At 38.6% G+C, this 16,325-nt stretch overlaps 1 protein-coding gene across 1 annotated transcript; it reads left to right on the top strand.

Moving 5' to 3' along the window:
* Window positions 1-845: 845 nt before the first annotated feature.
* On the top strand, window positions 846-15,556 carry LOC141429367 (uncharacterized). Its single transcript, XM_074089656.1, has 4 exons — window positions 846-1,048; window positions 10,057-10,284; window positions 12,794-12,923; window positions 15,114-15,556. The coding sequence occupies exons 1-4, from the start codon at window positions 977-979 to the stop codon at window positions 15,242-15,244; spliced, it is 561 nt and encodes a 186-aa protein (XP_073945757.1). The 5' UTR covers window positions 846-976; the 3' UTR covers window positions 15,245-15,556.
* Window positions 15,557-16,325: the final 769 nt, after the last annotated feature.

Here is a 16,325-nt window from a genome sequence, read left to right as displayed (position 1 = left end):
AACCACACAATCAGACAGTCACTATATTATATTTGAACAAATCACTGTTAAGCAGTGACAAATGACTGCGGTTTTCATATTAAAATAATTAAAAAACAAACTCGTCGTGCTACTGCGTGTATTATGGAAGTCAAGAAGAGTGTTGCCACATACAAATAATTAAAATAAATCTTAGTGTTGTAATCCTTAAAATAGATTTCAACAATATTATCGAAGCTTTTATAAAACATCATTAAAATCGCAAACTTAAATGGTAAATAACCGAAATAGCTAGTCGTTGCTAGGCGACTCGGTCGCCTTAGCAACGGCTAAAAACGTCTTGCAACCAAAAAACGCTGAAAAAAAACACGTTTCTTGTATGACGACCCCCTTTAATTTGTAACTTTACACTTTATTTTTAGTATTTGTTGTTATAGCGGGCACAGTAATACATAATCTGTGAAAATTTCAAGTGTCTAACTTTTACGGCTTAAGAGATAGAGCCCTGTGACAGACGGACAGACAGACAGACAGACAGCGGGTACGGAACCCTAAAAAGCTCGTACCTTAAATTGATAGTTTTTCCGAGTGAACTTTATGCGCATTATTTGAAGGGTCGATTTTGTTGACGTAAATATTAAAGTAGTGACGATATTATTATGTTTGTTTTACTCGAATATTTTGAGACTACTTTAGGTAATCGCGTTTTGTGGTAAAAATATCGATAAATCTAAAATATCGATACTTTTACTCTACATACCTATATCGATATATTTTAACTATCGATACGATATTTATCGATTTTTTTTCATTAGCTCATCTCTACGGCACGCGATTGATTGTTTCTTTGCCGCTTGAACTGAGAATGCCCGAATGAGCAAGGAGAGGGGATAGCCTTAGTGGCTGAGCTAACCATACCATAATAACAAATAGTTGCGCCTTCAGGATAAACGTGTGAATTATAATTCAAAATTGTACTGAAAAACGTTAAGTGAAAATGGGTGACGGTGAATGTTGTTTCGTATTTAAACCGCATAAAGGATGTTTGGTGCTGGGCTTAGTTACTTTTGTGAGTATATAAGCATTTCTTCTTGTTTTTATTTCGTAGGAATTACCGGAATTTTAGGTGACTAATAATAATTATAGTAACAAACATACTGAATTAATTTTAAATTTTCCTTACTTCTACTAAAGTATATTGAACTTATATTGAACTAAAACTTGCCACGCATAATAATTATTATTCATTATTAATTCGTTCATTCGAAAAACTGTAAAAACTAAGTACCTACATAAATACAACAACCGATTTCCCATTGTTGTCATAAACAAAAAAAAAACACCAAATCAGAAATCATTGCTAAAATAATTTTAAGGTTTTATTGTTTTAATGGCTATGACGATATTGACTATCGTAGGTTTTCCCCCTCGCCGAAGTTGCGCAAAGGGTAAGGGTAACAAAGTACCCCAAATTTTACATGTGGTAGAGCCTTACTGTAACCACTAATTGCTGGCTGCCCGGATTACCCCACAGAATACCGGCGTGAAATAGTAGTTTTAAACCCCGACGCAAAAAGAGGGGTGTTATAAGTTCGACCGCTATGTGTGTCTGTCTGTGGCACCGTAGCTCTTAAACGGGTGGACCGATTTGAATTCGTTTTTTTTATTTGAAAGCAGGTTATCTAGCGATGGTTCTTAGACATGTTTTATCAAAATCAGTTCAGCCGTTTCCACGTTGTTGTACTGCACCCGCAGGACGTTGTAGGCCCGTTTTGTGTGCTGAAACCACAAACCACTCGAATAAAATGACGTGCAATACGCTTTGAACAGCGTAATTTTCACGTCATTTGAACATCTACTAAACCTACGAGTCAGCACTTCGTACCGCCAACGCCCTGCGCTCCCTTTCTATATCGTGATCATCCTTTAAATCATCCGCAATAATGTGAGCCAGGTATTTGAACTCCTGCACCACCTTCAAAGGCACACCAGAAAGCACAACAGACGGTACATTAGACGGCATGTATTTAGCAGTCGCTTTGAAAACAAGCTTGTATTTAAGACCCGTCTTTTCAGCGTACCGATCACACACCGCTACAAGCTTGCTTATTGAGCTGATCGAAGGACCCAACAGCACCATGTCGTCAGCATAACTTATATTATTGACACAGGTACCATCAATATGGCATTCGACATGCATGCTGCTAAGCTCTTCCACCAGCTGATTAATACTAATAGTGACTAGTGTGCTGAATAATATCAATTTACTTTATCCTTTTCCTGTTATTTGAAAATATTGGAAACAGTTAGTTCAGCTGGATAATTATTAATTTATTAATAACAAATTTGGCACTGTCGTTATCGTTAAACATTTAACACGACTAACGATAATGTTCTTGAGATATTTTTGAATACCTAGGTATTTTCAATATACCTCTACATACCTATCCACATATTAGTTTCGTAGAGTAAGGGCTGTTTCACCATCCATTGATTAGTGTTAACTGACGGTTAAATGTGACGCCGTCTCTATTTATTTTGTTCGAATAGACGGCATCACATTTAACCGTCAGTTAACACTAATCCAGCCCCTAAATATTTTCGGATCTTCAAGTGAAAAGTGAGCTTTGGCTTCACTTTTGTAAATAAAAACCAACTGCCCAAAAAAAAAACTAAAAAGAAAAACCGGCCAAGAGCGTGTCGTATACGCCCAGGATAGGGTTCCGTAGCCATTACGAAAAAAACAAATAATATTTTTCTAAGGATTTCGTATTGTGTACTGAATCTTCCAAGTTTAGGTATATTTTATACCTTGGGCTCTTATTTACTCTTAAACTACAAATGATTCTCAAGCAATCTTAGCCGCTATAATTTTCCTTGTAAATTTGATATATTTACTTACCATTCTGAATTTTTTCTAAATTTTCCACCCAACAGATTAGATTTTAGAGGGGGGGACGCTTGATTTCAATGAAAATTTGCACTTTAAAATTGAATATTTCGCAAACAGATCACTGAATAGAAAAAATGTCTTAGCAGTCCCCCAATGGTTTTAGAAGACCTATCCAACGATACCCCACACTATAGGGTTGGATGAGAAAATAAAAATCACCCCCACTTTACGCCTACCACCATGCCAGTGCCGCAGACCTACTGGAAAGCCAAGATTTCTTCCACCTTATGATTGTTTTTTTGGAGTCTTTTTGTATTTTTTTTTTATTTTTTATTTCAACTCCAAATTTGTTACTTTTACGGGTATCCCGTGAAACCATATCGAAAATACAAACTGAGACATGGATGCACAGAAAAACCAGAAAAAGAGACCAGCACTGGGAATCGAATCCGTGCTGCGTGCTATAATCCCTACACAACCGCAGGACATGAATCTAGACACGAATTTTTCCTATGCACACATATCTCAGGTTGCTTTTTTCTACTACGCTACTTAAGCAGTAGCACTAGCGACATCTATGTTTCGCTCTCATCGAGAGACGTCACATTCCTTCGGAACTAACCGCTCACCCAGACAAGAGATGTCGCTACTAAGCAATCAAATTATGATTGGTTTTTTGGAGTCTTTTTGTATTTTTTATTTCAACTCCAAATTTGAAATTTCTTCCACCTTCCACATTTTCCCTGTATTTTGCCCATCAGCAAGTTGCAGCAGCTGATCTCTCATGGTGCGGCACGAGCCTCAGATATTCGATTTTGGATTAGAATTTCGTGACTACGGAATCCTAAAAAGTGAGAACATGTTTATGTTCCCATATTCCCATGTGGGTCCAGTGCCAGTTCATAATTGCAAACAAAGCGGTTATTTGTTATGCAGATGCTTGCCGCAGGATGTTATTACTTCACTTGAACCCTAATGTTTATTTGGAAGTACATTTTCGCATCTCACTGTACTGATACGATTTCGCCGTCTCGCAAGGATACGTCAGTAATAAAAATGTCAATTGCTGTGAAAATATTTATTATTTAGTGACTTCGATAAACTCAAACAGCCTGTACTTGCTTAGTTTTTGGCTTATGCTTATGTTTTGTTTGTTATGTTTTTGGTTTTTGCTTATTTTATAATAAGATTGTGTGTGGACCATTTTCATGACAAAAATGTGACGTTCTTAGTCTACGTGGTCTTAGTTCTATGCTTTTTCCGCATAGAAGGTGGCGCCATTCTATTTATTCCAGTTTGTGTATGGACCATTTTGCCGATGCGATTTTGTTATATCTGTGTCTGGTAAACACTTTGAAATTGTTGTGGAGCGTAAATCATAAACGATTAAAATTTTATTATTCTCACAATATCGTCAAGTGATAGTGAAAAGCAAAAATTCGTTATGACACTTACTGTGAGTTCTATGGTGGGTCGGGAATCAAATTGTTCGACTGTACAACAAACGGATATTTTGCAAGTTAAATAAAAGCTTATGAAGTTTATATTCAATTGTTAGTGAAATAGGACACGAAATGCTGGTGCAGCAGCGACGATCGAATTTCTAAGAAGTCAGATTTGGCCTTCATATAAATAACTAGTCCTTTCCCGCGGCTGCACGCGTAAAGGAATGTCGCACACTCGTGCATATGTCGGCGGCCGATCGTAAAATCCGCCAGATCACTAAATTCCTAGGCATATCGTGAAATGGCGCCATTTCATTATATGCCTCAAAAGTTGGCCAGGCATATCCCGATGTGCCTGAGAAACAATAGGTACGGCAGATCGATTAGAGCTAAGCGTTCGTCGGTATTCCCAGCTCTATGCCGGGCACATCGTGATATCATGTGATATGCCGAAAAAAACAAAATTTAGGTACGACAAGTGAAACGAGGAGTGGTTAGTATGAATTGTGATCACAACGCACGAGCCGAGCGAGCGAAGCGAATGAAATGAAATGAATGAAAATTATATGATTAGGAATTTCGTAATCTGGCGGATTTAACGATCGGCCGCCGACACATATAAGATGATAATATACGAGATGCATTCACTCTAAAGCTACGCGTCCACTGCATTGGAATCGAGCCGTACGGAGCGGACGGCTTTTTGCTTTGTATAGATTTGTATGGTACCTACTGCGTGCACTGGATCAGCATTTCTGCGCCATAGAAATCTATGAAAGAATAAAAACAAGTGGAAGTGTTATGTAGGTGCAGCGTGCGTGCCACAAGTAAGCGGCGGTACGCTTACTGCATGACAGTCGTGTTCAATATTGCGTAGAGTATGGTCACGTTTAGTAGTGTCGCGACATTGCTTGTTTTTCAGTAATTATGCCGTATTGCTCAATTCTGGAATGTAAAAATGATAGCAGGAAAAAAAATCTTACTAATGGAGGATTACCTACTTCATCGAGTAAGCGTACCGCCGCTTACCTGTGGCACGCACGCTGCACCTACATACTCGTAGCGCTTCCACTAGTACAAAGCTACAAATCCGTCCGCTCCGTACGGTGCGTAGCGTACGCTCATATTCCGATTCAGTGGACGCGCAGCTTAAGTCCTTCTAAGTTCTAATTGAGTATATGTAGATATACTCAGTAGAGTGAATGTAGGTAGGTACTAAGTTGTATTAGTTGTACTACTTAAGTTCTATTAAGATTGGTTTTTTGGAATCTTTTTGTATTTATTATTTCAATTCCAAATTTTTACTTTTACGGTCATCCCGTAAAACCTAAATTGCTAAAGTGCTATACCGCTACAGCACTGCTTGTGACAAGCTGTGGTGTAGCGGTATAGCACGTGGCACGGAATGCCGAGGACCTGGGTTTGATTCCCAGTGCTGGTCTTATTTTTCTGGTTTTTCTGTGCATCTATATTTCAGTTTGTATTTTCAATTTAAGTTCTATTGTTTAAAAAAATTTAAAATACAAACTGAAATATAGATGCACAGAAAAAACAGAAAAATAAGACCATCACTGGGAATCGAACCCAGGTCCTCGGTAATCCGTACCGCGTGCTATACCGCTACACCACTGATTCAATTTTCAATTTCGGTTTTACGGGATGACCGTAAAAGTAAAAATTTGGAATTGAAATAAAAAATACAAAAAGATTCCAAAAAAAAAAAACAATCTTAATTCTATTGTTTAATTGTATTTTCTGTGCCACATTTGTTGTATTGTTCGTGCCACGAAATAAAACTGTAATTTCGTACATGAATTCCCACACAACTCAAGAGAGCAAGCTCGGGTTGGAACCCGCGGTCCTTCGCTTGAGAGACCATAATACCACTAGGATACCATGACAATGCTTTATTCCCATAGGAATTTCCAAAAAACACATCGCGGTCGTCATTTACTTAAGTTTACTTAGTACCTATGTACTAGCCTGTTGCCAGCACTGAAAAAAAAAATGTTTACATCAAACAAGATATTGTTTATTTTATTATAATCATTCATCTTGGTACCATATGAGCTTGTCAAGATCATGACTTCGGTTAAATTGTCTTAGGCAGTTGTCTCACCGCCAGCGAGGAAACGATTGGCTATCGCCTATTTTCTTGCTCAAGAAACGAACAAAAGATATAAGATCCTGTGTGAGTAAAAGAGACACATATATTAATAGTTGATCGCTGGCTGTTCACACTGTCGGCGAGAACTCGCTCTTACATCTTTTGTCGCAGCGACAAGAGCTATAAAACTTGCTGAACTATAGATACTCGCTCAGCGATGTCAGCTTGGCGGCCGCCCCGCACGAACGAGTCGAGTGGAGCGAGTAATCGCCCGTCGCACTCTAACACTCGCTTACAGCCAGCGACAAAACTACACTCGCTTCTCGTTGCTCACCCACACGTTTCTAGTTACTCGCTCTACTCGCTTCTCGCTCATCGTCGGCGGTGGGACAAGTGCCTTAGTTTCATCTGTCTTCAAGTCAATCAATCAATCAAAAAGTCAATTCAGTTATCTACCATATTGTACTATGACTTATTTTGTGGTATGGCATTTTTGATGGCCAGTGTGCCAAATTACGTTCACCCAAATGTAAAAGTTTTTATGTTACTTACACAATTCGACAAGAGTTTAACAACGTTGTTACTCTTTTGTCCGAAACGCGAAACTCAAACCCAAACACGTTGCGCTGGCGCAGCATCTGGATATCATTTCAATAAATAACTTGCTCGTAGGTACTTACGTAAAGAACCACAAAACAAAACCCCTTTTTTTCTTTAAACAGAAAAAGTTCATAAATTTCAACTTTGATTTGACAACTCTATCCACTTGAACTGAAGCAGGACCGTCGTAAAAAAGGAGGGTTATATTTTTCTACCTAGGTTTTTTTTATATAAGAGGGGGAAAACGAGCATACGGGGCACCTGATGGGAAGCAATCACCGCCTCCTATGGACACCCGCAACATGAGCATAGGTGCGTTGCCAACCCTTTGAGGGACTGACAGCCTCGTTAGTTAAAGATCCCTAAGTTGTCCTGCTCCGAGAATACTGTCCCAGGAATTTTTTAGTCGTGCGGTGGAAAAAAGTTTCGCTTAAAGCAGACGGTGTTAGATTGCCTACCATCAAGGCGGTGAGGATGAAACGATTGAGCACGAAGTAGATACGAGCAGACCTTAACACTTACGACCCTCTACTTTGGAGGCCTTAGGTAAAACCAATGGGCTACCTCGCCATACTAGGCTAATTGGAACATTAATTACAATGAAAAAAATCTAAAAATACCTTCCTATTTGCCGTATTACGTTACGAGTACCTACGTAATAGTCTACAGCTGTTTATAGGAAAATATGTCAAAACAAAATTAAGTCCTATATTTTCCTTTTAATATGCAGTGTGCAGGCAAGAAGTACCTATAAATAGTTATAATCACAAATGCTAATACATACAGCGTTTCTGCAATTCTATAAGTTGAATCATTTTGCTTCAAATGTCCTAAAATGCACAAAATGTGTAGCACAACACGTACCGTAAACTGCTTCAACTTTGCCCTCTGGCCCCAACATTGCCTGATTTGATTTAGAGAGATTGATTCGTTCGCCGTAATTTCTGCTGCATTCGGATTTTATACAAAAGTCTGGTTTGTGCCACGCAGCGACTCAAAATGAGTCTGAGACAGGCTTGCCAGGCGCACGGTATTTTACCGAACCGTTCGGTATTTTAGCACTGTGTTCGGTGTTCGGTATAACAAAAACCGACTCCAAAAAATAAAAAAAATAACGAAAAATGGAACCGACTACGAAACCCCTGAAAATATTTTTCTAGGTTGTCTCGGTTCCATTTTTCGTTATTTTTTTTTACTTTTTTTGGAGTCGGTTTTACTTTTTTATTAAAATTTTCTTTATTTCTCACTTTTTAGTGATTCGTAGCCAAAGTACATCTGACAACGATTCTATTAAGCCCAAACACGACTTTGTTGCTTTGTTTTATAACAGAGTTCCGTTGCCTACCTTCTGGCTTCAGCATCAGATCAGTTCGAAAGAATCATTAACTTAAAGCTTCTTCTTAGTCGCTTATCTAGGTATATTAATCATGATCGTTTATAGGCGAGCGAGCATTACTTAGCTTTTATGAGTTCCATTGGTCATCACGGTCTTCTTCATCAGGTCCAGGTTATTAAATGATACTTTCTGAATGTAAATGCTCATCTTAATGCTAAAAATGCCAAAATCGCCATAGGTGTGCCTATAAAATTTGAGGTTTGCTCTCAATTTCCCTAGGATCCCATCATCAGATCTTGACTTGGTGACAATGGGACCACCTCAGAAGAATACCCTTTCGATTAAAAAAAAATTAAGATTGGTTTTTTGGAATCTTTTTGTATTTTTTATTTCAATTCCAAATTTTTACTTTTACGGTCATCCCGTAAAACCTAAATTGAAAATACAAACTGAAATATAGATAGATGCACAGAAAAACCAGAAAAATAAGACCATCACTGGGAATCGAACCCAGGTCCTAACCGCTCACCCGGACAAGAGAGTTTAAAAAATCGGTCCACAATTGACTGAGTAATCGGTGAACATACATAAAAAAAATACAAACATTGGAGAACCTCCTCCTATTTTGAAGTCGGTTAAAAATACCGAAGTATGGGCGGTTCGGTATTTTTTTTCTGATAAATTTTTCTCCCTATAAACGATTCAACTGTCAGATTTTACGCAATCGACAACCGATGTTGCCGCTTCGTGCACGCGCTCATTGTTATAGAGACATTTCGCGGATTGCGTTGGAAGCGTTTTTTTGCTCACTGTTCGGCCAAGAGCGCAGTCAGCGGTATCGGCAATTTTTGAAAAAATATTTGTTTTTCTTTTACAAATATACAATTTGAAAAACATTGTATGTCGCACGGGCGGTACTAGAATTACGAACATCGACTCATTAATGCCCTCAATCTTCGACTTCGGGCTTCTAATAGACTCTCGTTCGTAATTCCTTATTTACCGCCCTTAAGACACAGTGTACTATTGTTTGTTACTCCATAACATTAAAACCGCTTTAGATGAAATTCGGTACACAGATATTTTGAGTTACGAGGAAGGACATAGGATAGTTTTTTATCCCGGGATAGGGATATAAACGAATTCTACGCGGACGGAGAAACGGGTAACAGCAGAGTATAATATATTAGCATGTAGAACCCGTCCTCCACGTCCACATAGTACAAATGTCTCACAGGCCCAACTGTCACGAACACCAAATCGAACCCGGGACCTTAAGCTTCGTAGCCAGGCTCTCGACTCGAACCACTTGGCCATCCGGTCGTCCAGTTATGAGTGAAAATCACGAAAGGTGCAGGTGGTAGGACCTTGTGCAAGGTCCGCCCGGATTGCTACCACCATCTTGCTCGCTAATCCTGCCGTGAAGCAGCAGTGCTTGCACTGTTGTGTTTCGGCGTGGAGAGTAAGACAGCCGGTGAAATTACTGGCACGTGAGGTATCCCATCTTAGGCCTCTAGGTTGGCAACGCGTCTGCAATACCCCTGGTGTTGCAGATGTTTATGGGCGGTGGTGATCTCTTACCATCAGGAGACCCATTTGCTCGTTTGCCATCCAGTCAAATAAAAAAAATAATAATAATAATAAGCTTAAAGCATTACAAAATTACTTAGAATAATCTGATGTCTCTTGTTTTCAGCTCTGCTCTACCTTTCTTACGGTCACATCATGCTACTACATTATAGTAGAAGAAGAAGGAACGAGGATCTCACCAGTCTTGCATGGTCCACCTGGTTCAAACAGGACCCACCATATCCTCGGCTTGGATCTAAAAAAGCCGGTTATACACATTATCCTCGTTATCATCCTTATAATGGGCGTGCTGTGGATGACGGCATCGCTGATGCTTGTCTACGGAATAAGGAAGGTAGGTTTCCCATTACAAAATCGCTACTGAAAATAAAGTAATTTTCTGTTTTAAAAGTTTTTGGTAAGTAAAAATTTCATTTTTAAAAGCTTTTTCTACCGACTGTACGTTTTGTTGACTGTACTTGCATTACCACCCAAACTATATATATATTTTTTTTTTATTCGACTGGATGGCAAACGAGCAAGTGGGTCTCCAGATGGTAAGAGATCACCACCGCCCATAAACATCTACAACACCAGGGGTTTTGCAGATGCGTTGCCAACCTAGAGGGCTGAGATGGGATACCTCAAGTGCTAGTAATTTCACCGGCTGTCTTACTCTCCACGCCGAAACACAACAGTGCAAGCACTGCTGCTTCACGGCAGGATTAGCGAGCAAGATGGTGGTAGCAATCCGGGCGGACCTTGCACAAGGTCCTACCACCTGCAACTACTAACTATATTTGCAAACCAAATTTCAATTCGATATCATTAACTGTAGAAGAGCTCCGTCATGCGGGGACGATCTTGGCCGGACTGCCAGGATGTGACTACCAGATTATTGTACTGTCACGCAATTTACTTATACCAAATTTTAAATGAATCCAACTGCTGGAAGTTTGTCGAATTTAACTTGCAAAATTTGATTACAGACAGACAGACAGACAACGGGACAGGTGAAACTAAATAAAAGCTTGCAAATACGATTATATAAAGTCCAGGTCACTCGGTTGTGGAACTCCCTGCCGATTGCCGATAGACGTAAGGCGGACGAAGTCCTTGCCTATCTTTAAATCTATGCTAAGGAAGCACTCTATCACTCATCTTCCGTATATTTAAATATTGTATACGGAATATATTGTATATTGTTAGTTTTTTATCTTGCTTTGTATCTATCTATTTAGTTTTATTGTGTACTTATATATGTGTATTGTATATGGTTGGTTTTATGTATTCTTGATATTACCCTAAAATCCTTACTTCTGTCTATTATGAAAGTTGTCTGGAAGAGATCGCTCTCAAGCAATAAGACCGCCTATTGCTTAACTTGGAAAACCTCTATATGTTTACCTGTAACGTGTTTTCTGCACTGCTTAGGTACAGTCAACGTCATAAATAAGTAATCATTTCTGTACCTTGTCGCTTTCAGTCGTTAGGTTGTTAAACAATTTCGTATGACTTTTCAAATATGACGTTATAGTGACAAGGTACAAAAGTGATCACTTATTTCTGACGTTGACGGTACTATGTGTTGGTGTTCAATAAAGAGCCATTGTACATATTGTTTTTAACCCCCCCCCCCCCCCTTGTCATTTCAATGTTTATTGGGCTACTCAAAAAAACGGTGAATCATTTTTATCAAACAACTAAGAACTACCACAATAAAACTCGCTTTCGTATAAAAATACTATTCGTCCGTTTGAAAACTATGGTGCCACAGACAGATTGAAGTGGCATTGGGCGGGCCACATCGCTCGAAGAACAGATAACTGTTGGAGGAGAGAAGTCCTCGAATGCAATGGCGACCACGAACCGGAAGATGAAGCGTTGGCAGACCTCCCACCACCAGGTGGACCTGACGACATCGTGAGAGTTTCGGGAAACCGGTGGATGCAAGTGGCGAGTTGTCGTTCATTGTGGCGTTTTAAGGCCTTTGTTCAGCAATGGAAGTCTTCTGGATGATGATGATGATGTGAGCAAGAGAGTAATATATGATTTTGGTTACCACTTTCGTGCCATACTACACTAGCGGTTGATTAAATCCAGCAGTTGAATCGAATCAATTCATTTATTTCTTTTTTTAATTTGCACAACTTATGCTCAATTAAGGCCCTTTCTCATCGCTTATTTTATGTAACAGATAACTATAATGCCATCTCTGTTTATTCGGGCAAGAGAAACAGTGACAGCATCTCAGATATCCTTCATATAAAATTGGTTAATGAGTGATGGCACAGGGGGTAGGTCTAAGATTTTTAAGACATAGATAGTGGCAACTATTCGCGTGTACAAGCTATCAATGTATGTGTTGAATGAGGGTTATGTAGTTGTCAAGCCAAAGATGTAGGTTAAATTCCTGTCAGTTCATTTGAAAAAGCTTATTCAGTTTAAAACAAACACCTTAATCTATTTTATTTCCCTACAAGGCAAGCATTTAGTAACATGAGCAATCATTGCGTAATATTATCTGTAGCTGAGCTATTCATCAACAAAACCATTGTACCTACTAGTACCTATTTACTATTAGTAGGTGTTCTGTGAATAGGTAAAGAAACGAACAATACCGTAGTCGTAGGTACTATGCACAGATATATGTATTATTATGTATTTTCGTCGGGAAAAAGTTGTATCTCAATCGCAATAAGAACGTTTACACCATATCAAATGGTCATGGCTCAAATACTAATCAGCTCTTAATAATAATTAACTTATTTTGCTTAAAGGTCTTTCGAGTTCAAGTACTTACAACAAAATGTACAGTTACCAAAAAAATTAAATTTTCAACAAAATCTTTTGATTACTTTCAGAACAAAGCCACCTGCGTGATGTTCTACTTCTTCGTCGGATTTATTGTCACTCTTCTACTCGTACTCAGTGCTATCCTGGAGCTGGTGCAGAAGATGTGGCCTCTGTCCTTGGTTACTTTCATGTTCTCCAGTAAGTAAATTGAAACTCTCTCATCAACTAAGTCGTCGACATAACTAGCTCGCAAAATATTAAAGTTCAATTGGCTATGGGCAGGCTAAATTGCTCGAAGAACAAATAACCGTTGGAGAAGAAAAGTCCTTAAGTGGTGATCACGAACCCAAAAGATGAAGCACTGGCAGGCCTTCCACTAGGTGGACTGACGATATCGTGAGAGTTGCGGGAAACCGATCAATGCAAGTGGCGATTTGACCTTTATTGTGGCATTCTAAGGAGGAGGCCTTTGTACAGCAGTGAACGTCTTTCACCTAATGATGATGACGATGATCCTGAGAAGAAACCTGTGCCCAGCAGTGGGAAGTATATAGGCTGGGATAATAATGATGAAATTAAAGAACAAACGAAGCCTAAATGTCAAGAGAATGTGATTTTCTAAACGAACTAGTCCGAGTAGTTACGTTGCTTTTCTCCTGCCAAACATGACTCTGACGCATTTCAAACTCCCTCCCAGTTAGCAAACCAACACCCGAGCATACTCCGTTGCCAGACAAACCAATGTCGTACGTACTTATAGTGTTATACCAGGTGTGGCCTGTAATACGAGCAAAAAATTAAAACACAGATCGTCCTCGTCAAACTGAACAACATTAGTTCAACGACTTTTAAAAATAATGGAGTCTTTGAATTTTCCTTTTTTCATACAAATTAAATACTGCTATCAATGTACGCCATCCTAGAACCCAACTGACGTCGCCTGTTACGCTACAAACATCAAGCATTTGGCTTTACATTGCTTCTTCGAATAAACTTAAAAGTGTAATCATCTCAGCCTATATATGTCCCACTGCTAGGCACAGGCCTCCTCTCAGAACAAGAGGGCTTGGGCCATAGTTCCCACGCGGGCCCAGTGCGGATTGGGAACTTCACACGCACTATTGAATTGCTTCGCAGGTTTGTGCAGGTTTCAAACCCACCACCACGGCTTCAAAAAAGTGTAATAAAGAAAAAAACCAATTATTTTTAAAAGTCGCTGAACTAATGTTGTTCAGTTTGAGTATGATCTATGTTTTAGTTATTTGCTCATATTACAGGCCACACCCGGTATAGTACAAGTAAATACATGCGGCGTCAGTATTTTGTGTGATGTTTGTAATAGTTGGGTTGTCAGCAGCGTGACATTATGTACCTAAATATATAAAAAAAAGTCTTTGAATACTGATTATCCCCAGACAAATTTTATGTTTTGGCTCAGTAGTAATGTCTATATTGAAATGTTCAAGACTATCCAGGAGGGAGTAAGTCATGGTGGCCTAGACTAGTGGTTTGACCTATCGCCTCTCAAGCAGAGGTTCGTGGGTGCAAACCCCGGCCCGCACCTCTGAGTGTTTCGAAATTCATGTGCAAAATTATATTTGAAATTTACCAAGCTTTACGGTGAAGGAAAACATCGTGAGGAAGCCTGCACACACCTGCGAAGCAATTCAATGGTGCGTGTGAAGTTCCCAATCCGCACTGGGCCCGCGTGGGAACTATAGCCCAAGCCCTCTTGTTCTGAGAGGAGGCCTGTGCCCAGCAGTGGGACGTATATAGGCTGGGATGATGACTTACATTATTAAAGAATTTGAAAACAATGCATTTTATTCATTCTAGATATCGTGTTTCATAGTAAAATTTATTGTTTATGACTACACTGTCGATATAAATAGAAATAATGTAAGTTTTTTTTTTTTTTTCAAAATGACCTGGTTCGATTTCCGCAATGAGAACAAGTTTTTTTTTAAGAACAGATCTTCGTATGTCTTATTGAATTATGTCGTATGACGTCATATGAAGTCCCAATCCGCACTGGGCCCGCCTGGGAACTACGACCCAAGCCCTCTCATTCTGAGAGGAGGCCTGTGCCCAACAGTGGGACGTAAATAGGCTGGGATGATGATGATGATCCAGGAGGGATTAAAAATATCCCTGTACGCTTTTAATGATTGTACAGTCAAGTGTAAAAATTTGAACTTATTCAAAGTTTCAATAACACCCCTCTTTTTGCGTTGGGGGTTAAAAATAAGTACCACAGACTCTTATTCCGACGCAATAAGGCCGTAGTAACATATTTTTGAGTGGTTCGAATAGATACTTATTTTTGCACTTGACTGTACCTATTTAATGTATGTATTTTGTTAATGTTTTTTTTTCTTTTTTTTTCAGTGATGTACGCATACTGTTTAGTAGCAGTGTACTCTTTCTATGAGCAACTACGGCGAAGTGGTACGCTCTCAGATACAGACCAACTAATTCTGGATGAAGACTTTGACACCGACATCGAAAACGTAGATTAAGGGAACCCTTGAGAACATTGGTTCAAAAATGTTACCTAAAGCTCTTGGCCATATCTAATTCTAGATTATTAATTTTGCCTAGGGATCGTCGTATTTTTTTTTGTCCTAATGTGGTCTTTGGTCGAATGATCGTTTGGTATATTTTTTCTTCAGAAAGCGAAAGTATTCGATAAAATCTGTTAAATTCTATCCCCCTTATTCATAAACGACAATCAAACCTATTTTAGTTAAAATGCCGCTAAAATTCGTTTGTCCTTATCTGTCACTTCGACATTTGTATTTGTTAGAAAGGGACAAAGCATTTGTTAGTTAACATAGCTTGTTAAGTTTTATGAATAAGGGGTATAACTTTTCATTTAGAATAGGTTAGGTTAGGATTATTTCAAAACATTTCAGAAAACTTATTTGAATATGAAAAATCGATGTTTTTTTGTCCAATTCAAATTATACTAAACAATCATTCGATGAAAGACAAAAAATATTCGACCACCGGATACCTAATAGTTCCCGTAGACGGATAAGTAAATAAGATGTGTAAATATTAATTCGGAATACTTCAGCAGCTTTCAGGTTAAGTTCACAGTTCACAAATTACCTTTTGTAAGGATTATAATCGAATGTTTTGATTTCAGATAAGGTCATTTTAACTTTAACTCTATTCGACCAATGTATGAATAAGATTAGTCCTGAAAAATATTTCTAGTACTTTTCACTTAAACTAATTCGACATCTGCTGAAATATTTTGAATTAATTTTAAGACAGTTGTAAGACAGAGTTATAGATATAAATTGTCGAACAAATTGAATCATAACCCAAGGTGGAACCTTTGTGCTACTAATGTCATGTTGATATCTCATACTTTTGTCAAGGAAATCATAGTAAGGTTCCACCCTGGGTCATGATTCAATTTGTTCGACTGTAAATACATTATATTGTTAATTATATTGTGTTCTTTAAATGCACTTACGAAATATGTACTGTATTTACGAAACAATAATTTGCCAAAAAAGATATTACTAACTGTAAAATTGCGATTAGTTGTTTTAGCAAATGATTTTTTGCCAAATGATAATTTGATCC

The sequence above is a fragment of the Choristoneura fumiferana genome, chromosome 7 (genome assembly GCF_025370935.1).
Source record: "Choristoneura fumiferana chromosome 7, NRCan_CFum_1, whole genome shotgun sequence".
Classification (NCBI taxonomy): domain Eukaryota; kingdom Metazoa; phylum Arthropoda; class Insecta; order Lepidoptera; family Tortricidae; genus Choristoneura; species Choristoneura fumiferana.
This window is presented reverse-complemented; position numbering and strand designations above follow the sequence as displayed.

Excerpts from the sequence above, each read along its gene's own strand:
- LOC141429367 (XM_074089656.1), top strand. The coding sequence starts at position 977 with ATGGGTGACGGTGAATGTTGTTTCGTATTTAAACCGCATAAAGGATGT. Across the intron at positions 10,285-12,793 it reads TTGTCTACGGAATAAGGAAG|AACAAAGCCACCTGCGTGAT; the intron begins GTAGGTTTCCCA and ends GATTACTTTCAG. Across the intron at positions 12,924-15,113 it reads GGTTACTTTCATGTTCTCCA|TGATGTACGCATACTGTTTA; the intron begins GTAAGTAAATTG and ends TTTTTTTTTCAG.